The sequence below is a fragment of the Triplophysa dalaica genome, chromosome 2 (genome assembly GCF_015846415.1).
Source record: "Triplophysa dalaica isolate WHDGS20190420 chromosome 2, ASM1584641v1, whole genome shotgun sequence".
Taxonomy (NCBI): Eukaryota; Metazoa; Chordata; class Actinopteri; order Cypriniformes; family Nemacheilidae; genus Triplophysa; species Triplophysa dalaica.
In genome coordinates, this window is record NC_079543.1 from 5,244,860 (window position 1) to 5,268,972 (window position 24,113).

At 38.8% G+C, this 24,113-nt stretch overlaps 2 protein-coding genes across 4 annotated transcripts in view; one reads left to right on the forward strand and one right to left on the reverse strand.

The window, feature by feature from the left end:
* Positions 1 to 18,843, reverse strand: part of itsn1 (intersectin 1 (SH3 domain protein)) — a 42,983-nt gene extending 24,140 nt beyond the window's left edge. The window contains exons 1-13 of one of the 2 annotated variants that reach the window (XM_056765434.1): positions 18,546 to 18,843; positions 7,329 to 7,392; positions 5,434 to 5,529; positions 3,115 to 3,178; positions 2,719 to 2,879; positions 2,335 to 2,523; positions 2,169 to 2,247; positions 1,982 to 2,085; positions 1,517 to 1,580; positions 1,197 to 1,334; positions 918 to 1,027; positions 498 to 760; positions 225 to 374 (exon numbers count right to left, since the gene is read on the reverse strand). In XM_056765434.1, coding sequence (XP_056621412.1) covers positions 225 to 374; positions 498 to 760; positions 918 to 1,027; positions 1,197 to 1,334; positions 1,517 to 1,580; positions 1,982 to 2,085; positions 2,169 to 2,247; positions 2,335 to 2,523; positions 2,719 to 2,879; positions 3,115 to 3,178; positions 5,434 to 5,529; positions 7,329 to 7,356 — 1,446 coding nt within the window. In that variant the 5' untranslated portion in view covers positions 7,357 to 7,392; positions 18,546 to 18,843. The remainder of the gene's footprint in view (positions 1 to 224; positions 375 to 497; positions 761 to 917; positions 1,028 to 1,196; positions 1,335 to 1,516; positions 1,581 to 1,981; positions 2,086 to 2,168; positions 2,248 to 2,334; positions 2,524 to 2,718; positions 2,880 to 3,114; positions 3,179 to 5,433; positions 5,530 to 7,328; positions 7,393 to 18,545) is intronic. The other variant, XM_056765435.1, reaches the window with a different exon arrangement.
* A 505-nt stretch (positions 18,844 to 19,348) lies between these two features.
* cryzl1 (crystallin, zeta (quinone reductase)-like 1) lies at positions 19,349 to 24,037 on the forward strand. Of its 2 annotated transcripts, XM_056765442.1 has the most exons (14): positions 19,349 to 19,508; positions 19,667 to 19,745; positions 19,889 to 19,966; positions 20,104 to 20,176; positions 20,246 to 20,290; positions 20,363 to 20,431; positions 21,240 to 21,373; positions 21,497 to 21,608; positions 22,315 to 22,335; positions 22,577 to 22,675; positions 22,768 to 22,880; positions 22,981 to 23,086; positions 23,523 to 23,568; positions 23,681 to 24,037. In XM_056765442.1, the coding sequence occupies exons 2-14, from the start codon at positions 19,683 to 19,685 to the stop codon at positions 23,778 to 23,780; spliced, it is 1,059 nt and encodes a 352-aa protein (XP_056621420.1). In that variant the 5' UTR covers positions 19,349 to 19,508; positions 19,667 to 19,682; the 3' UTR covers positions 23,781 to 24,037. The 2 variants fall into 2 exon arrangements, with proteins under 2 accessions (XP_056621420.1, XP_056621421.1); XM_056765443.1 differs by lacking the exon at positions 22,315 to 22,335.
* The last annotated feature ends 76 nt before the right edge of the window (positions 24,038 to 24,113 follow it).

Here is a 24,113-nt window from a genome sequence, read left to right on the forward strand (position 1 = left end):
ATTTATTTTCTTTTAAAAACTCCCAAAGTTTTAGATTAGATTAGATTCAACTTTATTGTCATTACACATATACAAGTACAGTGTAACGAAATGTAGTTTAGGTCTAACCAGAAGTGCAATTAGCAAGTGCAGGATATACAGTGTGACCAAACTTCAATATAAACTTAGTAAAAATTCTATAAACGTCAAGCTAATGAGAAAGACAAGTTGCGAAGTGCATGTACCAGAGCCTCCAGCTCAAACTCAAGTGTTTTCTTGCGGGCTTTGAGCAGGACGATGTTCTCCTGCTCTCGGTTTCTCTGTGTGAGCAGCTCTTGTCTGCGTGTTCTCTCCCACTCCAACTGTCGCTGACGCTCCAACTCCCGCTTAGCAGCCTTTAAACACAGGAAGTGTTTACAAGTAGAAATGTGCACTTTGTATTTTTATGAAAGTGTTTACAGTCTTTTTCATGTTCAAAAATGTGCAGGTATAAAGTGTATATACGTTTTTCTCCTTACCTCCCTTCTCTCGATCTCCTTGCGTCTCTCTTCCTCTCTCTGCCTCTCAAGCTCCCTCTGTCTCTCCAGCTGTTTGTCCAGTTCATGCTGTCTGCGTCGCTCTTGTTCCAGTCGTTCCCGCTCTTTCCTCTCCTGCTCCTCTTTCTCCAGCGTCGCTAGCCTCTCCCTCTCTTTCCTTTGCTGCTCAAGCAGAGCCTGCCGACGCTTCTCCAGCTCCAGGTTTCCACGCTCAAAGTTTTCGCGTTTCTTATCCTCGAAAGTAACTGCGGGGGGAGATGGGTTTATGACACACAACACTTACATGTTGCTGTTGCCTAGCAACCATCGTCAAAATGTCAACCCTTATGATCTCTGTACTGGTCATGAGACCGCAAATATTTTAGTAAGTGAATTTCTTTCAAGCAAATACTAAGGATTGACCTGGTAGTTTTTTCTCTGGCTCTTTCTCCTCCTCCTCCGGCTCTTCTTGGGACCGTGGGTCCATCATGTGCATGCTGGTCACAGACACTCCACTACCAGAACGCATTCGCCTGCACCATAAATAAAAAAGGAAAAAGCTTACAGCAAAGGGATTACACTTTTAAAACACTTTTCAAAATTCTTGATAAACTAGTCAATCCCTGTGACCCTCAATATTAAGGAATGCACAAAAATATGCTTGCGGACGCATGGTTATGTGCCATTGTTGGTTTGGCTCACCTGAAAGTTGGTGGTATGAGGTCAGGGGGCAGTAAAGGAGGGAGGGGCAGACCGGACATAGCCATGTCAATCAAGTGCATGGCCAGAATAAACTCCTCGGCTGTCAACTTTCCATCTTGGTCAATATCTGACAGGTTCCTACGGAGAGAGAGAAAGGCAGGGCATGTTAGGAAGTCAAAGATAATAGAAGAACTGCATGTTTAAAATCAAAATAACTCTCATAGGAAAAACAAGATAGCAATTCTCATGTTTACACTAATGTACTGATCTCAAGGTTTTGTTGGAGTTTTAAATGTGAAAGCAGTAAAATGGATCAGCACCAGATGGAGGCCAGCTGGGTCTGCGGTAGACTGGATTGCATAAGAATAGTTCTGGCCTGTGGACCTGTGGAGAAAAAGACAGATAGAAACCAGAAGTGAACATGGTTTGAGGAAGCGGAGTCAGCAACATTTGTTTACTATAAGCACTATTGAATAACCACTGTCAGACATCACGAGTACTCTGAGTTTTATACATCTACATACTGCATACCTCCTTTAAACTAACAGGTTGTGTATTCTAGTGAACGTTGTAATGCTACACCACACAATGAAAGTGACTGCAGTTGGGTGACAGTTTAGCAGGTTACTCAAAGAGGTTTTTACGTTGCTATGCTGATATTCTGTTCCCTAGACATGGTTAGCGGTCTCTGACAGGCTAACTTGTTCTGCAAGGACACGTGTATTGTGTCTTTTGAAGATGTGCTGCTTCAGGACTATAGACAGTTCGTGTGATGGACGCAATACCCGTGAGATAACCGCTCATCATTTTGTCGTGGCTGTTGAACAGCTGGCGGTACTTGAGCCGAGAAGAATGAGACACGGCCCAGTCAGTGGGCTCCGCCGGAGCACTAATGAGAGAGAAATAAAGATGTATGTACATTCATTTCTCTCAAGTATCGGTGAATGTTGAAAGAATCGAGCGTTTGTTTACCTGGGTGCCTCCACAGACTGGACCTTCTGTAGCTTGATGCTGGAACGGTTGAACGAAGAGGTTTTGTTGAGTGTGGCAGCTGAGAGACGCAGAAAAACACTCGTAATCTGTTTTGTGAAATATAAGCAGTCAAATGGTCTAAAGTACAAGCATGTGTTTGGTCTACCTGAATGAGAAAATCCACTTATGGGTTGTATCATAGCAGGTGCACCGTTGGGCAGAGATGGCACCTGTTGGGTGACTGAGTGTACCAGAGGGGGGGACATGCCCACCCCCGGCACTCCTGGGGGTAGGGGTGGTAGGGGCATTGGTGGCACTGCTGGTAGCCCGGGCATGGCACCCATACAAGGCATCCCTTCAGTGAGCAATGAGAGAAATAAATATGATAACAACCAAGTCTTAAAATGAATACCTCATATCCTCATTTTAGAGTTGTAATTTAAAAAAGCTGAAAATGGCAAAAGGAATGCTAACAAATGTTTGGTTCTAAAAATCTAATCAAAGTGCTTGGAGACATTCAGTGAAGACATCAGTATGTGAGGGTGCACACCAAATGGGGGCTGTGGAGGTATGGAGAGGGCCTGCGGCTTCATGGAGGGAGGCAGGGAAGGAGGAAGGGGGTGACCCTGTAGCTTTAGTTTAATCAGCTTCATGGCGATGGAAAATTCATGCATGTCCATCTTCCCATCGTTGTTCATGTCGGCTAGAGCCCTGTGGAACAAAGTTCACGATTTGAGTGATATTTCATTTAACGCATCCAATGATAGACTGAACATCTTGTTTTTCAGTAGTTATTCTCCAACTGGCTACACAAGCATTCACAATTAATTCCAGTAAATAGCCAAGAGCAGTACGCTGGGGAATAAATGACTGAGCAGTGGCACACACAGGATTATGAAAGCAATCTGGATTATATAGTGGAGTAGATTATAAAGCAATTGTGTACCATATCTGGGCCAAGATGGGAGCAGGTAAACCCGACTGCAGAAAGAAATTCCTAGCCTGGTCACCTAAGGAGAGAGAGTAGGAGAAAATAAATGCATGCATGTCCATAAAATCTCACAGAACAGAACAGAACAGAACATCTTATAAAACAACATAAGATGTCCAAACCATATCTCAAAAATAAAATTGTGTTAATACGGTTTCACTTTATATTCCTGTAAGGGCCCCAAGTTATGTAACTCTTAACAGTTGTATTGCCAATTTTAACTGATCTGTCAACAAACATGCAGGGTTTATTGAAAGCACTTGAGTGAGACAGACGTGCTCAGTTGATCTGCCAGTTACAGCTTGTATAAGAAAGAAAAGCTGAGTCAGTCTGCTCACGCTGTATGTTATATAACCCAATAAACAGGCTTCCTGCTCCAACGACAGTTGTTTCTGACATATCCGCCTCAAACCGCTGACGCATTAAGACAAAAAGATAAGGATCTAACAAGGATAATGAAAATATTGCTTATAAAATACATTACATACAGCACAAGGAGGCAGGTTTGGTCCAGACTACCCAGACTGGACACAGCTCAACACACAGATAATAAGAGATGTCTGCGTTTGTGTTCTGCTGTGTTAAAACAGACTTTATAAGACTCTCGATGACCTTTTGACCCCTTATTTTCTGTAAAAAAAAAACAGGCGTCTTCTTTGGCACTCCACAGAGCCAAAAACAGATCTCCCTCTCCACGCCTGCCTATCCGCGCCTGTTTGCTGCTCGAGCCGTCCTTCAGTCAACACAAAGAAGTTCTTTGAGATGCACTGGTCAACAGGAAATCCTCAAGTACCATCTCTTCAGTAGACACACAGTACAGCTGGAACATGCTGGAATTAGTGCTCAAATCGTTTGATTGGCTAGTTACCGGTTAAATTTACATGCTCTTACGAGCAGCACTTTTCGAAAATAAGTTTCAGCTTTTAGTTTAATTATTTTGCATTATTCACTTATAATCTTTTTTTCTGTATTTATATACTTCGGTGTCAGTGCTTTTCGCTTGTAAAAGCTGAGTAATGACTGTCACTTCAGAGCAATGACACCCATCAGGAGTTCTTTTAAGAGGTTTGAAATATTTCAGAGGAAAAAGAAAGCTAGATTTTGATGACAGTAACAAACTAGTCAAAGTTCTTAACTAGAGAAATACATATGTCAAAGTACTGACATTATTTCCTCCTTCTAAAAATGCTACTGTGTGTGGAAATCAGCGTACCACACCCTGATATATCATTGCAAGTCACTGCAAGTGATTCAGAAGATAACACACTGCCTTTCCTATTTTTTATGTACAAAAACCTACTTAGTACTACCTGCTGAAAGAGAATCAGAATTTGAACTCCGATACATCTGCATTGTGCAAACATTTACATAAACTTTTGATGTTTGCTTTTCTGATGGAATGTAAACGCAAAGCTGCTTTAGTGTGGGTCAGAGGCAAGGCCGAAATGTATTTGTTTTGCGGCAGATGAGAGACTGACACTGACCTGAAATCAGCTGACGTTTCTGAGAACAGTCATGTGGTTTTAATTAGCTCTTAGTGCTTGATCATAGGTCAGTGTGCTTGGATGTCCACTCATCACGAACAAAAAACAGGAAGTGGTATGCTTTTTAGACTATCACTAGAACCCTTAATAGCATGGGGGTATTCGAAAAAAAGGATGACGGGAAGGAAAAGCTCCTGTTTGAGTTTTGATGTTACCCAATGTTTCTGTTCTAGAAATAAAGCGTTTCCCATATAATGCATTTACTTGGGCGGTCCAAGTAGATTTAAATTTTCTATCGATCCATCTGTATCTGTGATCCATTAACTAGTGGATAAACAGCGCTTCCGCGTCTTCTCTATATCCTGACTTGTTTGGTGTGAGTGGTGCGTGACCGTGTGCTATGAGCTCCATGTGTGTGCGAGCCCTCGGCCTCTCATCTGCACGTGTAGTTTGCTACGTGTAGTGTCACTTGCATTTAAAATCAAAGATGAGTTCATAATAAAGCAATTCATTGTTGACAAAGGGAAAACAGCATATATCCGCTCTATAATGTAGATGCACTGTATTTTGTTTTTGTCCGATGATGTTGCGGACAAATATGCCAATTAGTTTGTGACATCACCAGCGCCACAAGTCTGTCAAAACACTGGTTTGTCAACTCCTATTGTCTGACGTGGACGGTTGCACAGAATTTAAACGAATTTCATTTGCATAGCACAATTCAGCCTCAAGCATTCAACACTTAATATGGTACCTTCTGAAATCAAGAAAACAAACCATGTGTGTTTACCTGTGATGAAGCCAGCAGGCGTGGGGGTCAAACTGAGGAACTGTTGATCATGTTTGGCTCTTTCGTCCACAGATATTACCCATGTATCTGACCCCCCTTAAGAGAGAAAAAAATATGTGACAGAGATAGGCATCTAATGTATTTCTACATTAGTTTAATTGTCAACATTGTTTTTGTTTGTCAGGACAGTCACATCTACAAAGCTTTGTGGCACAAAGCCAAACATCCGTTTAAAAAAATGAACAACATTCGCTGCAAATTGAGCTCATTTAAATAAGGCACCAATGTAATATTATCTATAGTACTAGTGATGCACGATATTGAATTTTTACCGATACTATCCGATATGCAGACATTTTTCAAGACATTTTAGCCAATAGTCGATACCGATATACAAGTCTATAAGTCTTTTTTGATTGTGATATAACAAAAGGTGCGTCTCTTTTACTTATTTTTCTATCGTTGCATTTCCAAATGTGGCACCTAGGTGGGGCTGTGAAATTAATCAAAATCGTCAATTTTGGCCTTCAACAATTACTAAAACAAAATAATCGAGGCAAAAGGATTATTGTGGCACATTCCATTTTGCAAGGATCCTCTCTATTCTTGTGGTATAAATCCACAGCGCACCCCCTCCCTTTATAGTGGTTCAGCTGTGCAATTTCTTTACATTTATTTATCAGTTGAATTAACAGTTTAAAAGCCATGTTTTTTAAATGTTCTATGTTGTTTGAAAAGTTAATTTAAGTTTATCTTGATTATAAGATGTTTGTCATAATCAAGCAGCCCTATCCCTAGGTCTGTACTAAAAAAAAGCAATCAATGTTTACATTTCACATTTTAGGCATTTGGCAGACGCTTTTATCCAAAGCGACTTACATTGCTTTATCCTATACATTTTACATAGGTATTTGCAATCCCCTGGGATCGAACCCACAACCTTACGTTGTTACATAATGCTCATACCACTGAGCTACAGGAAAGCTTTATTTATAAAGATCTTTATTTACTAACATGTCTCGGTTATATTTGACCTTATGTAAATATCTGCAAAACCTGTTAAAATTTAACTATTATGTTAAATTTTAAATTTTACATAATTACATGAAGTGAGTTTTACTGTTTGACAGCAATAAAATGGCACATATTAATAATAATGTCTAATAAAACCTTTTAAGAAAAAACACAAAAACTATTTAACAAGTAGATGCCAAGTGTTTTCCATACAGACTCATTGAGAATTGTTGATCAAAGAAATGACTTGTTTTAATAACCGATAGCTTTAGCTGTAGCTTAGCATCAGCGTAAATGACTGCTATATTTACAGTGATGGGCGACACGGAAAGCCTTCCCACAACATTATGCCACAAACAATGAGCTTTTGTCCTCATTATATACATTAATAAATACCTGCAGACTCTGTGCTGACTGATTATGGCTCACTGATAGAGTGAACGGGGATGGACACGCCTATAGCTGACAAACTAACAATACAGCTGTGAAATAACAAACTTTTTGTGTGTTTGTGAAATATAAATCATGTGTGCATGGGCTCATACCTATATAGTAGCTGGCTAGACTAGATTGTAAAGACGCTTCTTTGAAGCTTTATGAGTTATTTTCACATGTTGCTAAAAATAACTATCTATCACATTTGGAACATTATTGATTGTTGTGTAAATATGCGGCATAGAAAATACACTAAAAAAGCCCACAAAAAAGCTTGAAAACCAAATCAATAGTTCTCTCTTTTATTCACTGATTCTTTCAGATATTCACTGACTCTCTCCAACTCATTCTCCGTCTCGCACAAACACACAACGCTCCATACACATCCACCCACCTTCCACCACACAAACACACACGTGTCAGTCAGGACATGTAGCAGCTCTCACCTCCGAAGGGCGTGGGAAACTGAGCCATGGTTCAGTCCGTCAGCTGCCGTCCAGCAACAAACACCTGCAAAACAGCACAAAGAAACCATGAGCTTTCATTCCTGAACTAATTCACTGACTTACTCTCTCCACAACCTCACAGAAGCAACATAGAAAAACAAGGATGATTCGTTTATGTGCAAGACCTCTCTTGAAACACAAAATCACGCGACAAATTCCATCTGTCTTTTACCCAGACAAACCGGAATTGAATAAGTGACAAGGTCAACATGGTTAGCTACTCCATTAGCAAGGTTAAAGGGACAGTTCACCCAAAAAAGGGATCGTTTTTCCAAATTTATTCCTTTAAGTTTAGCAGAACAAAGAGATTTATCCAGGTTTGGAACAGGTTGAGTAAATGATAAACGAATTTTCCCTTTTGGATGAACTATTCCTTTTAACTAACTTTTGGTTTAGCTATAACTATTTATGCTATGGTGATTTACAAGGAACGTTTTAAGGAACAAATCCTTTCAAGGAGGATTTTAGTGTGCCAATAAGTTTATTAACCTGTCAAAAAGCCGGTTGCAGTGTTCCAAACTGCGACTAAATGGTTGCATTTTCGGACCAGTTTTAGAAACAGAGTGAGCAATTTTTGCAAGTACTTGCACAAGTGCGACCTGCAAATTTGGAATTTCTTCTAGTTGTTATTTCATGCGGAAAGATTAGTATAACTCCGCCCGCCACCAGTCCAGGCATTGAGTGATAGTCAACTGGTCACTCATGTGTGACAGATGTTACCCGCAGACAAGCACAATCTAGGTCGTCATTGACAAGTTTACACACACAACTTGAGCGCATTATTACGAGTAGCTGTTTGTCGTTACGGATTCGAGGACAAACGATTTGATATACACGAGACGTTTAAAATGAAACTACATAACCTCGGAGGAGTACAGGAAACATAATTTTTCTGTTGAATACTTGAGATGACGCTTGATCATTTCCAATCTGTTCACAGCAAGAACGAACGACAGGCAAATGCGATTGTTTTATACTTAAGTTTGCATTGTTTGAACTTACTGTATTTTCATACCTAATAAAGCCGAAGTCGTTTACATATTTAAGGTTTCTGTTGTCAGTAGGGTTGGGTACCGAGAACCGGTACTCTTTTGGACCGGTACATAGTTGGGTCGATACCAGAGTATCGATTAGCCTCATGACAGACTATACTGTTGCGCTTTTTTATCTCTGTGTATTACGGTGTTAAATGGCGAATTAGAGGATGCTGCCTGTCGTTTTCCATCCCTGAATGATGTCCGAACGGCCGAAGTTTGCCTGACTTATGTGTGATATCTAGGGCCATATGATTTTCACAATGTATTTGTAATCTTACAAGCTGTGTTGTTATAAAGATGCAAAAAGTTTTTCAGTTCATTTTGAAACTTTGGTGAGATAAATAAGACGGTGGTGGGCTTCATAGTCGTCTTGTTAATACACGCCCTTGGGTGCGCACCACGAGTCTCCGCTGATCCCACGTGGGTTTTCCATTAATGAATGGGAAACGTAACTGTCCCTTCACGTCCCTAATATCACGTTCTAATGAAAGGAAATGATTGGATGCTCTCATTGTAATCCGTCAAATTGACAGACTGCCTTCAGATTTTTTTGTCACTTGTATAAAAAATTTCTTTCAATGATGGATCAGGACCACTGTTTAGGCAATGTCAGGTAGCACAGCATCATCCATAATATAAATATGGAAACAAAACAGCTCACCCAACTCTAATTATTGGATCAAACCAAAGACAGAAAAAGTAAAAGGCAGAAAATGAGAGATATCAGAAGGCCTCAGTCTGGGACCAGTTATGTCCCAGCTGTGTAAACGGTCTGCCAGAGAATACACACATACACACACACACAGTCTCCAGCAAAGACACTCAGGGGCACCTTGCCCAAAGTATTTTAATCACTGCCAGACTGTTCTCTCTCTCTCTTGACCTCCTCCCCCTTTCTTCCCTTGCTGCATAATGTAATCCACTGCTCTCTCAGCGGGGTCCAATCACGACCCAAACTGCAAGACTTCTACTAAAAAACGCTGACATACACAAACATGTCCCTGCACTTTGAAACGTGTGTTATGGTGATCCACGGAGAAGAAGTTAAACTTGAACACTAACACCCTTACTGAACCTCTGATAGCATCTTAAACTGATGTGGAAATCCTGATGTTTCACACTTCTATTGCATCACTCTGCCCAAGCCAGTCAAATCGCTTCATGTAGACTGATGCAGAAACAGGTTTCATTTTGTGCATTAACATTTGAAACAGATTTATGAATATGCAAAGTCTGAAGTTGAACACCGGCCAAGGCAATAGCATATATGTTATAGAAAATGTATGCAAAACACACTGTTAACACATGTCATATATTGATGGCCCTTATTGTTCCCATCAATGCCGTTATATAGGTAGGTGTGTCAAAAATTTCACTTCACACCCTAAGAACAACTGCAAACGCAGTTACAATCTAAGGTATTTATTTGAACACATATCATAGTACATACTGAAGTGTTTAAGCATGCTGTTATTAGCCAAAGTAGTGTTGTCAGGATACCAAATTTTGTACTTTGATACGAAAGTATTTAAATATTAATACTGACTCGATACCATGCAAAAATGCATACAGGAAGTAATTCAATAATAAGTGATGAAACATAAATAACTTAAAATTAGCATTATTATTATTAGCTTGTTTTAAAATAACATGTTACCACCAGAGGTTGAAAATCTAAAAAAAGAAACGGTTTAAACTTAAAATAGACCTTAAAACAGTGCTAAATTCATTCATTTCAATACATGACAATTCATTAAAACATACATAATGCATTCTGACATGAACTTACAATAAATCTATTTTTACAGTGTTAAATAATATTTGTTAATGTTACTTAATACAAATCAATATTTTAAATGGAGTGAAATATTTATTAAATAGCCTGTTGAAATGAACCATTAATATAAGAATCAATGCTGTAGAAGTATTTACATTTACATTACATTTACACATTTGGCAGACGCTTTTATCCAAAGCGACTTACATTGCATTGTACTATACATTTGTTTCTGACTATGTGCAATCCCCTGGGATCGAACCCATGACATCAGCGTTGCTAATGTCATACTCTAACCAATGAGCCACAGGAAAGCTATTTTCCTTTATTAGTTCATGGTAACTAACTGATGTTAAGAAATGGAAATTTGTTGTAAGAAGTTATCAAAGCTGGTAAGCTGCATGTTTGTCTGTCACAAAATAAACCATTAAAGAACCGGCACCAAATAAACAAGAAAAGGTATCATTTTAACAAAAGGATGTGGCGGCAATTTTGCAGTACCGGTCTATCCTGCAACACTACTCCAAAGAAAAGGAAATAATAGAACACAGTAGGGTTGGGTGATGTCTACCAAATTGGCATCGGACGATGCCTACAGTGAATCATCATGATCGACAATGACAATGAGGGGCGGGGCGAACATTAAAAACAATGATATCAGGGCTCCAGACTGCCACCAAATTTTGCGACCAGTTTTCAAGACGGCGTACTTTTCAACAAGTATTTGCAAATTTACGACCTGCACATTTTGAATTTCTTCTAGTTGTTATTTTACGTGGAAAGACGAGTAGATCGATTAGATCTTGAGCCCACCGGTGTAGGCTGTGTGTGTGATTCGTCTACTGCACGGGTCATGCCTCACTAATGTCAAGCCTAGCGCGCACACCCGCTTTGCAGCTTCTAAATCATACTCAACCGCAGAAAAGCACGAATGGACGAGCTCGACACATGCGCAGAAAGTCATACACATACGGGATGTGTGGACGACAGCAGAACCTCCTGATGATGAAAATTACGTCTTGCAGGGGAACCACAATGCCTACATCTAGCTTCCCAGATTAAACTGGTGACTCACTCTCTCTCTTTCTCACTGTCAGTGTCAAAGACTTCTAGTAACACTGTCACACAGTAAAACTGGCTCTTGTCATGTCCGTACTAATGACCGTGTGTGTGTGCGCATCTTTGAGCCTCTGACCTACTTTTCCCTGTCACCCGTTTTCTGATCCTAATGAAGCTTTTCCTCAGGACAATGCTCTCAAACACAGGCGTCCTGAATGAAAGCCTAGGAAGTGGAAACGGTCTACAAAGCGCAATAGAAACACAAATAAACCAATGTTTTAGAAGGACTCGCACGTCTCGTTCAAGTTTGTCTTATACACTTGATCATGACCAGTCTCACTGATCAGGATTTACACTCACTCCACTAAATGAGAACACACCCGACTGTGGTGATGTCATATGACTGGAATGCTGTCACTAGGTGAGACAAATCTGGGTCAAGAGTTCAAGGCTTGTCTGGATTCATTTTATCTAGGCCTGATTTACATATTCATTAGTAGTGCTAACTAGGACAAGCATCATTATTACTGTTTCTCATACTTAGGAAACTGAAAAAAACCTCACTTATTATTATAAAAATCCACTTTTAATCTTTGGTATAGTACCCTTTGGGTTTGGACATGAACGATAGATACAATCATGCTGCTTGTAAGGGAGGGATGCTAGATTTTTTTAAACCGGAACATGTTTACAATTTCACAAATATGATAAAATTTGCTCAAATTCAGTACTGTATAATCTCTTTCAGTTGAGACATTTCTGCCGGTAAGGTAGGGCTGGGCCGATAAACGATATCATATCGAATCGCGATAGAATTTATGATAATAATGATGATAAGCTAATGGCATTTTGACTCGATGACTTGGATTAATTTTACAGTCTAACAGACAGCAGAAATAAACGGAACAACAGTCAGTCATCGTGCAGCTTTTAACATGCGGGTCAAAATACAAAGTCCATTTCATACAGCACTTTGCCAAGATAACTCGACATGAGGAGGAAAACATGACTGGAAGCGGAAACGATAGTGAAACTAACCTCAAGTTTTCATCACGCGGTTTATCAAGTGTCTTATTTTCCTTCGCAATCGCCGGTTAAACAAAACAAACTTGAGGCGCAATTGCAAGCAAGTTACTTTGAAACACAAGCAAAAACGTTTTTATATCCAACGTTAACTTATCTGCTAACATGAGCTGGTGCATACGAAACAAACCATCGCTGCCCTGTACAGATTAGAGATGTAATGAAGTGAGTTTGTTTGTACATTAAAAGATCAAACTTGTATGTAAGACACTTGTTTTATGTTTAAGTTAAGTTTATGTAAGATGATTGAAAGAATCCCACTACTCGAGCAAGAGATTATTGCAGCGTTATGTATGTGTGCAGGTGCTGAGACAATAGCGTTCGAATGTGCACAGTAACGGAGTCCTTTCATTGGTTGAATGTATTGAAAGAACAATTCCTTTACTTTTAACGAGTCAATTGAGACTGAATGAACTGGTACATGTCGTTTATGGCCTAATATCCTCTTTGATGCAAAAGTAGATGTCTAATTAGGTTATATCAATGACTTGGTTTAAATTAATTTTAGATAGTTTTAAGTAAACTTTTGTTAGACTGTTTTGTTAATAAACGGTGTTTAAAATAGATTATTTTACATAGATTGTTATAAATTAAAATATATTTTTTGAATGAATTATATATCAAAATAAATATCGTAATTGATCAATGTAGAAAAAAATTACTGAGTTTACATTTTTTCCATATTGCCCAGCCCTATGGTATGGTATGGTAGCGTATCACTCAGCCCTGCAGGTTTTTCTGCCATCCAATGAAAAATGGAGTAATTTACACCAACAGCAGTCAGGCATGTCAATCGGCCACTTAATTTCATTACCTGCTAAATTACTCATAACAAATTGTTTATCAATTGGTTTATAAATTTCATAAATTTTATTCATTTTCAATAAATCAATCAATAACCTCTCCAGACTCACAAAAGCAGCATGATAATAACATTCAGAAGAACTTTTCTGATCATCTGAGAAATGTCATCAAAAACAGTGACTGAAGACTAACATCCACCATCCAGCTGTGGATTCATTAGTTAGGTGATGCGAGACTCCAGAGCCAAAGGCAATGCGAGTATTGATAGAGTCAACATCAGACACACACTCCCGTCTGCATTCTTTGGAAGACCACTTGAGATTCTCCATGAACACAACACAGCCAGACGCACCCCCACAAGTTTGCATTCCTCTGTAAAGCAAAACAGTCTGTCACGGACTGCGTTCATGATTTGACCGCAACAGACAACGTTAATCGAAAAGTCTAACAAGAGATTATTCCAACATAATCTGTTCACTACAGGCTTGCTTTTTCTGCAGAAGCAGACATTTAAGACTCAATAATGCTGTGCTCTACCCCATTAACAACAATACTCTGATGGGTTACTACTAGAAAGCAGAGGAACTGAGTGCACAGACACATTAACACTGGCACCACCGCAGAGCCAGGGACTTCCTTCAAGAGTGAGACAACCAGAAAACCGGGAGTCATCCTTGCAGGATTTCTAAACAGATGCAGTGTTCAGATGCTTTAGGTTCCACAGATCCCCGACAGCTACAGTTACCACTTTACAAATCACACACAGCTTTCCCAACCATACTTTAACGCAGTCCAGAGTCCAGACACATGCAGAGGAGTTCATCTTAAAACGAAACACAAGCTTATCCTTTTTGATAAGAAATATTTTAAGCCGAAGGACCTTCACAATTTTTTTGCAAACAGATCTTCAATGTTAAGCTAGTAAAGCGTTCTGTTAGATCATCAAGCACCCCAACCGGTCCACTTTATTGTTCGAGTTAAAACCAAGTACAAAATCTGTCCTTGGATCATTTGTTCAGTTCCACCCAAAAGCATTTACGAAAGGTCATAAACAGAAGTGCTTTCTGTGCAGCTGAGGTAGGCAGAACGACAGCTCAGCTTTAATAGTCAGAATGGATAGCTGAGCTTCAAACGCTTCTGTGGGTTTCATCAGAGGTGAATATGAGCCTGATACAGAGAATCTCCCGTGAGACTGAATATGACAGTTTCCGGGAGAGATCTTGATTATTTGTGCTTCGGTCTAACGTTAAGACAAGGTTCACGATTATCTGACTGTGCAAGATGCAACACAACTAAACTATATTATAATAATTAAGCGTCATTATGCTGTTGCATAATTATGAATATGTATGAATGAATAGAATAGAGCATGCACGTATTTCAACTGATTTAACAGATCAGATGAATAAAACCCTGATGATCCATATTATGAAAAGAACAAGCTTATTTAAGCATAATACAGGAACATGTACCCATTTGCAGTGCGTACACCAATCAGGTTTGTGACAATAATAAACATATTACCACACTTACAGTGTATTAACAACACAATGTCAAAAATGTTGAAACTCCAAAAAGCATACCCATCCATGTAAGAAATCCTCATGACTCCAGTGGGTGAATAAATATCTTCTCAAGATTCTCAAGGCATTTTAAGTCAATCAACAGCACAATTTCCTCTCTCAATCAGAAGAAAATGTGGTAAAAATACTGCCATGTACCTGGAAACTGGTATAAATCTGGAAAACCCTATTATATACATTTTTGGTCATACCGCCCAGCCCTACTTTGACATAATAAAAGTTCTAATAAAATAAGTTATAGGGGTGTAACGTAATGCGTATTCGTATTTAATCGTTGGGTACGGGTTTCCGGACGAACCGTACGGTTCGTTTGACTAAGCCTAAAACAAAATAAAAAAATTAAAGAGTGTGAAATATGATGTTCTCTCTGTGACTTCGCTCAACAAGGCAAACCAAACGATGTAAAAGGGAACGTGCTGTCTTCCACTCCCACCCAACCCCAAAGAAAAACACAATTACACTTAGCCGTTACTCCAGTCAGGCATATGTTGGATTAGCCAGTAGGAATTTTGCTAGTAACGTGAATGCGACTACCAGACCAGAAATAGAAGATCCTCCAAAAACCAACAGGTCTTGTGTTTGGATCACTTTAGTTAACCTGTTAATTATGAGGGGGATGGAAAGAGAATGGTGGATAAAAACACTACGGTATGTTGCATATGCTACACAAGAAGAAACTACATTAGCAGGAAAACTTCAAACATGTCAACTCAATTACGCCGACATGACCCCAGTGTGTCAATAAATGGCACTCGACGAAAACAAGGAGAAACACGCACACTACAAACTATCCCCACAGCATTTAGGCAGGCATTTCCAACTGATTCAAACAAACAAAACAAATCAAAGAGGCGATTGGTACATTTATATCCGCGGGTAGTAGAAAATACAGGTTTTAAAAACATGGTTCATGTAATTGAGCCACGCTACAATATTCCTTCACAAGACCATTTCAGCAACAACGTAATTCCTGCTTTGTACAAAAAACAAAATAGAGAACCAATTGGCCGAGGCACAAGCAGTTGCTCTGACAACTGCCGGTGACATTGTCACATCAAGCAGATCTGTGCTGTCTACAGAAAACATGGAGAAAAAAAAGTAAAAATGTAGTAAAAACACATACGTGTTCTATATCTGTCTCCATTTACTTTCAAATGTTTGGTCATAAGAGATTGACATTTTGTTAAGTTATGTAGTTGTTGCCTGTGTAGTTACATCACTGGCCAAGTAAAAAACACAAATGTGGGATAGACTTTAAAGTTTAAAGTTTTATAATTATACAATTCTTTTGTTCAGTTCATCTTCCTGGAAAAACCTAATAATTTAGTAAAAACAGATATAAAAATCGTTCTTTACTTTGTATTTGTGTCAGTATTGTGTCTATAACAAAATTACATTTCATTTCTTGTTACATGCTGCTGAGTAAACACCACTGAAGATGGGTCAAGTATGGCTCATTGTTCAAAGAAATCATAACTTGTGATGTTAGTTTTAATAAATTAAATTGTGAAAAAAAATCAAGGAAATTATTCTGGCATTTCTTCCTTTTTGCTGTATTATATATACTATAACTAAGTTATATAAAATATTACTTTTATTCAACCAAACAGAAATGTTATTTTTAATCAAATAAAGCTTTTCAGCCCACAATATCCAACTGAATTAACCAGTCTTACTAAATGAGCGAATCTCATTCACATCTTGTATTCTCTGCAGTTCATTTTAAATGATCTCTTTATTCCCTAGTGACTGAAAAGTTTAATAGTTTAAATGAATCGGTCAAATGAGTCATTCTGAGCGAGTCGTTTTGAACCCAATGTGCGTTCATACTGGTGAACTTGCTGTGTCCAGTATAGGCGGATTCAATGATCCATCTGCACAGTTAAAGACATTACAATGAAGTACATCATGTTAATTTAAGAAATTAAACGTACTTTGATGCAAAACAAACATGAAACACAGCTAGCTCTTGTTCTGCAACTCCTGTTAGCGCCCCAGTGTGCTGATAACGAAACAGTGTAGACACGGTGTAAGTGTTTTTGTTAAGAACGAACTGGCAAAAACTAGCACCGCTTATGCATTCTACAGAACTTAGTTTAACGATTTTACACTTTATTTATACATAATTTATTTCATTGCGACAAAACACAAACCCACCACCGGTCTACATACACAAGATAAAACAACAACACACTCAAAGCCCTGCAGATCAGACCAACATCCACAAAGAAAAACTAAAAGCATCTATACACACAGACATGCTAAAGTCAAACAGAAAATTCAGAACATTCTGGCAAAATAACCACAAAAGTAACAGAAATTATTCAGGCCCACTGAAGTAGAGAACTGGGTGGTGATAGATTCATGGTCCCCCTCACTTCCTGTTAACCTAATTAGGAAGACAGAAAGACCCTTCTGAGCCAATGATCATACAAAGAGAAACACATTTCAAAGAGAGCAGCAAAAGGGCAGCGCAGATATCAGCGGTGGGCAAAAAAAAGACCAGACTGAGCTGCGCACAGCGGTCTGCGGAACTCTTTTATCTCGCATCCCAGACTAAATCTCAGCTGTACACCTATGGGGGATGGGGGATAAAGAGAGAATCCATGGATGGAGACAGAGAGACAGAGAAGTCAGATAAATTTGAGATTGCAGAAAACGGCCTCTAATGAATCGTGAACTAAAAGGCGTAACAATAAGCTTCCCTGAATCATCGAAAAAAACACTGCAGTATTTAGATATGCGGGGTTATCTATACATTTATGACTTTTTTATCATTCATTAATTCTTAAACGTCAACATATGGTCCCTCAATCGTATTGGAAACTTATATGGTAAGCAAAGCAAAACAATTGTGGGTAAGACAGGGAACACACATACTAGTAGAAAAAAAGTGTATCATGCACTGTATGTAGTTTTAGATTGTGTTTGCCAAATGCACAAATGTAACATATAATTCCAGTTTGATGTCACGGGTTTAGGGTGTTACTTATGCAGTTGTCAAAACAGGTTTTCCCATCCACTTTAGTTCTGTTATCAAGGAGTGCCTCCATAAACCAGAGCCTGGCAAGGTTCATGAGCATACTAACCCAAGCAAAGGCTCCTGATGCATTACTCATATCATATACAGACACACAATCTCCAAGTGTTTATGCTAAAACACGACACTCTCAATGTAAATTGATCAATCTCTGCACGATCTCTTACCAAAATCCAGGTTAGATAACCTCTGTTTTGCTAATGCACACATTCGTTCTTATGTGAAGATGAGACACACGTGTGCATGTGCTCATATGTGTAGTGATGATGAATGATGGGGTGCGCTGCCCCATCAGGGTATCTTCATCCACCCCCTCTGTCTCACAGCAACACTAACGTGGCTAACTCACCGTTACTATACCCGATAGCAAGTATTACCACAGCACACTCAACGTCAAAATAACACACCGTATCCGTGAGTTTTACCTCAGAAATCCACCTTACCACAGTATTAAAGGCGCTGTCACGGTAAAGCGCCAGCAGCCGTTAGCCGGTGTGCTAACTAAATCACTAACGTTAAATCAGAGCGGGGCTTTAGCTGCAATCTTTGGGTGGAGAATAAGCTTACAGAGGCCTCCCTTCACGAGCAATGTGAGAGTATTTTTACCGTCCAGACGCTGAAGTGACCGTTGGAAACCCGTGAAACGGAGCGAGCGAATTAACCACAGAATCCGCGCCAGGCGCGCGCTGAAATTCCACAGATTACTCGCTCGCGCAGCGGCCGCAGTCCCTGTCAAAAAAGGACACTCGCCCCGAGACACACAAACATTCTTACCTCATCGTTCACTTTCCATCATATTTAATTCCCTCTGCGGTGGAAAAAGAAACTACAGCAACATGGAGTGAGAGGCGGCGGTCTCTTGTCTTTGTAATGCACGAGATAAATTCCAGGGTTATTTCTTCGCCCCTTCGGGCTCCTCGCTTCCTCCGTAGTGAGATACGAGGGAGAAAGAGGAAACGTGCAAACGTCACGCAGGCGTGCGCATTTACGTTGGTACCAAGGACAGGGGGCAGAAAGCGGCCCAAGTTAAGCACTTTTCCGCAAATAGTTTAATTTACTTGATAACGTGACAAAATAACGAGTTATTCAAAATTCGTGTTAAATTAATTGTCGAACGGTCCGATGTTTAAATGCTGTAACACAATGTGAATGTTTCGAGAAGAAAAATTAAGGTTTGGTGGCGAAAAGCGTTAATTCCGCTAGGGGCGCTAAGTGGCTCAGAAAGCTTGAAGTTGTTGTGTTTCGGTGTTTCCGTGAAATATAACAAAATATACCAGTCCATTTAATTATTACTAAAAGTTTGTATTTATAAAAATAAATACTTTGTTTTGGAATCTTAGAAGTCAAATACCAAAATATTAATTTGTAGTACATAAAACGCTCTGTTAAATTCTACGCAGTTGTATTACTATAAGCAAAAATGCAGTGGTTATAAACACTATCACACAGCAATATGTAGATACAATTGTCTCGCGTTACTTTGAAGTAATACGTCGATCGGTCTGTTTAAAGTCGAGCACATGCACAAAATTCCTTCGTTTCCTTTCTAGGTTGTTTCTTTCTGTGCACGTCACGATGAACGAGTCACGTGGAGGAAATGAACAAAACACTAGCGCAGTCGGCTACATGATGTCAGTGCCTTAAACAATAATTCTGAATGAAAATAATATAGCATAACATTGAATCCCGTTGTGTTTAAAACGCAAACACGTGATGCAGTAAAATATTTTTGAAGAAGTGAGTCGGTTTGAGTTACATACACTGCTGCATAATGTATATTATTTTTTCGTTTATATAAATCGTGGCAAACTTTTCTTTCTTTTTTTGAGCACAGCATTTTGTTTACATTGCTTGTTATAACCTTTTATTATGACTTTTGTTTCATCTGATTTCAGAACAGTCAGAATTGCCATGAAGGGACTTTACTGCAAAACAGGAGATCAGGGTGATGTGAAGTTTATTTTACAAGAGACGGTAAGAGTGAAAAGAAAATGATGTTGAATTTTTCTTGCATGCTTGAGCACATTCATCTATGCCCCAAGTGATCTGAAGCGAGCATTTATCCATAGCGCATTTCCCCGTTTCAATCTATGTGATCTCTTCAATTTATGTTACAGGATGTACCCAATAACATTGGCAACCATGAGGTCAAAGTTCAAGTGAAGAGCTGTGCACTAAGTCCAGTTGATTTTAAGGTTATGCGAATTTTCATTATTTATATTGTGTAATATATCTGATATTTTAATGTCTGATATTCTTGAATACTTCGCGTTTGAACATGTTCACATTAATATGAATAAAGACTATTAAAAACTATCATCTATTAAACCAGCTATTTGAGGAGCTGAAGCTCGGGAAGGAACATATCTCAGTAGGAAGGGAGATTGCTGGTGTTGTTCTTCAAGGTTCGCATGATCTCTTATACATTTAAAATAATTTTCTAGACAAATGACTTGACATCTGTGATTTTTCAGTTGGCCCAAAGGTAACATTTTTCCAGCCAGAAGATGAGGTTGTGGGTAAGTGCTTAATTTCCCTTTTCTGCTAATTTTTGTGTATGATCAAATAAACATTGGCGTGTTGTTTTTTAGGAATACTCCCCTTGGATGCTGAGCTATCTGGCCTGTGTTCTGTCGTGATTATTGATGAATTTAATTTGGGTATAATTCAATTTCTAACATATGTGCCTATTTATAATTCTTCTATTTTGGACTTTTCACAAATAGGATACAAAATATAGCATACATTTATAAAAAACATATTGTCATTGTATTTTATTTTTAACATTTGTTGCAGTTCATACAACAGTTGTAGTTTAATCTCAAATTAAAGGGATAATTCACCCAAAAACGAAAATTCTGTCGTCATTTACTACCCATAGGTTGTTCCAGACCTGTATACATTTATTAAATCTGATGAACACAAAGGAAGATATTTTGAAGAATGTCAGTATCCAAACAGATCCCCCATTTACTGCTATAGAAGGGAAAATAAATACTATGGGAGTAAAGGGGGACGAGATCTGCTTGGTTACTGACATTTTCCCAAATATCTTCCTTTGTGTTCGTCAGAATTAGGAAATTTAAAAGGTTTGGAACAAACTGAGGGTGAGTAAATTTACATTTACATTTAGTCATTTAGCAGACCTTTTTATCCAAAGCGACTTACAAGTGGGGTAGATAATGGAAGCAATAAGGACAGCATAAGTACAACAAAAGCATAAGTGCAATCAAAAAGAAGACTAGTCTCATATAGCCTAACACAGTATACGGAACCATTCATTCATACATTTTTTTTTTTTTTAAGAGTAGAGAAGAAAAGAGTCAGAACAGATCAGTCAGATGTTGTTAAATGAATACAGAATTTACGTTTTTGGGTGAATTATCCTTTTAAAATATCACTCAGTGTAGCATATTTCTGTAAAGTGCCTTTGCTTTATCTTTTGCATATGGATGTATACTATTTAAGTTCAGAAGCCGGAGAAAGTGAGCTGGTTTGAAGCTGCGGCAGTAATGAAAGACGGTCTCAGGGCCTACACAGCTCTTCACACGCTGGCTCGGATGGCTGCCGGACAATCTCTGCTAGTGCTAGATGGGGCAAGTGTGAGTATTTCTTCAAACTGTCTACTCGTATTCATTAATAACTCAGTTGTTAACTCATGTTTAGAAAGTTCTTTGTGTTCCGTTTCAATTTTTTCATGGACCTCCTACATTGGGTGCATGCAGCCGTTTGGGGTTCTGGCCATTCAGCTCGCTCACTTTCATGGTGTGAAAGTCCTGGCTACAGCTTTGTCTGCCGAAGACCAGAAGATGTTGGAGGAGCTCAGGCCGAGTGTGGGTGAGCATTCATCTGATTTATTGTTGAGAGGAATGCAGAGTCTGTTCTGGATAAGGTTCAAGTCTGGATTTGTAAACTGAGGAACCGTGGTCTAAAAGTCCCTGGTAATAGAGAATTGTCAGGCTGGAGAGTTAAGCAACACATTTCTCTTGTAATCCTCAAGGATTCTCTGGCATTTTGCTGCTTGATTTGGCGTAAGCATTGCAATATGTATATGACTATTTCATGACTATTTAGCATGGCGGTTGACTCGACTTAAGAGACTCAGTGTAGAGGAAATGAATGTTTGCTGCAGAGATTCTACACTTTTAATTTTCACCTTTTTTCTCTAAGACATTGCATTGTCTTTAAGGGATAGTTCACCCAAGTGATCCCATTTTCATCCAAAAATTTACATTTTATCACTTATCTACCCGTACATCGTTTCAAACGTTCTTATGCAGAGCACAAAACAATGAAATCTTATCAAAACCCATTCAGATTTAAAGGACTATGTTATTCTCCATTGCCGATGGATTGCACATAAATAAAGTTAGTGTTATATATCCTGTTGTGAATGGGTCTTTTTTAACCAGTCTTTCTGATATACTGTCCCTGAGTGTCTTTAATCTCGTCTTTTAATTCTATCCTGAGTAACTTTGCTTTGTGTCTTTCTTCATCTTCTCTCTTTCTTTCTTTTATCGCATGCTTTCTGTTATCACTCAAGATGTGCAGGAGCCACTTTTAGGTGAGCTTTATCAGAAATCGTTCTGTTGGGGTATATACAGAAAATTTGTGCTGTCAACACATCATACAAAAGTTTATATTTTTAGAGCGTTTGTGATTAGTTAAGTAAAATTTAACTGACGGTATTAAACTGCATCTCTAATAAGTATCATGCAAGCAATGCCAAGGCCTATTCATGCATGTACAAGTATGTTGTATAAAGGTCTGAATATGTGTTTAAATATTTCGCATTGTTTCTTCAGCTCGAGTCATCAAAGTGTGGGACTCCAAGGAGGGCTTGGTAGACTCGTGTCTTGAGGAGACAGGAGGTCTTGGAGTGGACATCATCGTTGACTCGGGAGGTTTGTCATCGCTTTAGAAGCTTTTGTGCGAGTTTTGGGATGGGCGGAACTATTCTTTGCTGTCTGTTATTCTGAAGATCTTTTCTAAACAGTGAGACTTTTTGAGGAGGAACCAGAAACACAGTTGCATCTACCGCACAAGCATGATCTCATTACCCTTCTCGCAGTCGGAGGTCACTGGGTCACCACAGAACAAAATTTACAGGTTAGTGGCTCCATCAAAGTCTGTGTAGGATTAGCAGAGTATATTATTTACATCTCTAGATGATAGTTATTTAAAAACAACAGTCATATTTTTTTTGAAGCTGGACCCTCCGGACAGCCACATTCTATTTATGAAGGCAGTGTCTCTCTCGTTCCTTAATGATGAGGTGTGGACTGCTTCTCGTGCCAAGCAGGGCAGATATCTTCGTATCTTTCACATTAAACATGAAATTGACAGAATTCATTGTGTTTTTCCTCTGTGTACCAGTCTTGATGTGTTGTTCTCCATTACTAAATGATTAATCCTTTATTTACTCCACGTAGTTTGATTCACATTAAAACAATTGGCTGATTTTACTCAAATCAACTTGCATGTATTATAGCCCTACATTTGTTAATACATGCGTTAAGGAGACATTTTACTCCCAAGCTTTTCTCTGGCTTCACTATTTATTGCAATGAGGTCAATGGGTTTCTCAACGGGTGTGTATATGGCTGCTTAAAGAAAGCTTGCTGTGTTTGGGAGCTGAGGGATTTTTACCCAGTGTCTTCCGGCTATTGGAAGGACCTTATTAACAATGTACAAGATGCGTTCCTTCCTGTCTATAACTGGGTTATCTGCCTTGAGTCTGCTCGCTCTCAGATATCTTGAAAGATGTGGTGGAGAAGCTCTCCGTTGGGACCTTTAGGTATGAAAGCAGAAAAAAAACCCAGAAAGACTGTTTTTGTTTGTTTTAAAATGAATTTGAAATCAGCTCGGTCGTATGAATGGTGTGGATTTTGACTGCTGTCTCTGTGCAGGCCGCAGTTGGAGGACCCGGTGCCTTTATATGAAGCAACGGTCTCCATGGAAATGGTTCAGAAAAAGCAAGCCCGGAAAAGAATAGTTGTCAAGCTTTGAAGAACTCTCCAAAAACATTTCAATATTTATGAGCATTAGTCATTATTGATGTTGTTAATCTCATATAAATGTGTTTTTAAACAAGCTGTCACTTCTGTTGCACTAACAATTTAACAATGTATTGTTGATATATAAAACACAATCAATCGCAGAAATGGAATTCATGTTCATCTCCAAGCATACAAAATAAATTACAGAGCTAAAATGTGATTTATTAAAAAAAAGGCTTTCATAAATATTAAATTTAGTTATTAAAATCAGCTTGTGTTATTAATAAAATCTGGTAGAGGAACTTGTTTCTGGCAAAGATGTCATTCCCAATGGATTTTTGGA

What these genes read in the sequence shown, in the direction of transcription:
- cryzl1 (XM_056765442.1), top strand. Translation starts at nt 19,683, where the DNA reads ATGAAGGGACTTTACTGCAAAACAGGAGATCAGGGTGATGTGAAGTTT. An exon ending in TAAGTCCAGTTGATTTTAAG is followed by an intron (nt 19,967 to 20,103) that starts GTTATGCGAATT and finishes CTATTAAACCAG; the next exon opens with CTATTTGAGGAGCTGAAGCT. An exon ending in CATCATCGTTGACTCGGGAG is followed by an intron (nt 22,676 to 22,767) that starts GTTTGTCATCGC and finishes TTTTCTAAACAG; the next exon opens with TGAGACTTTTTGAGGAGGAA.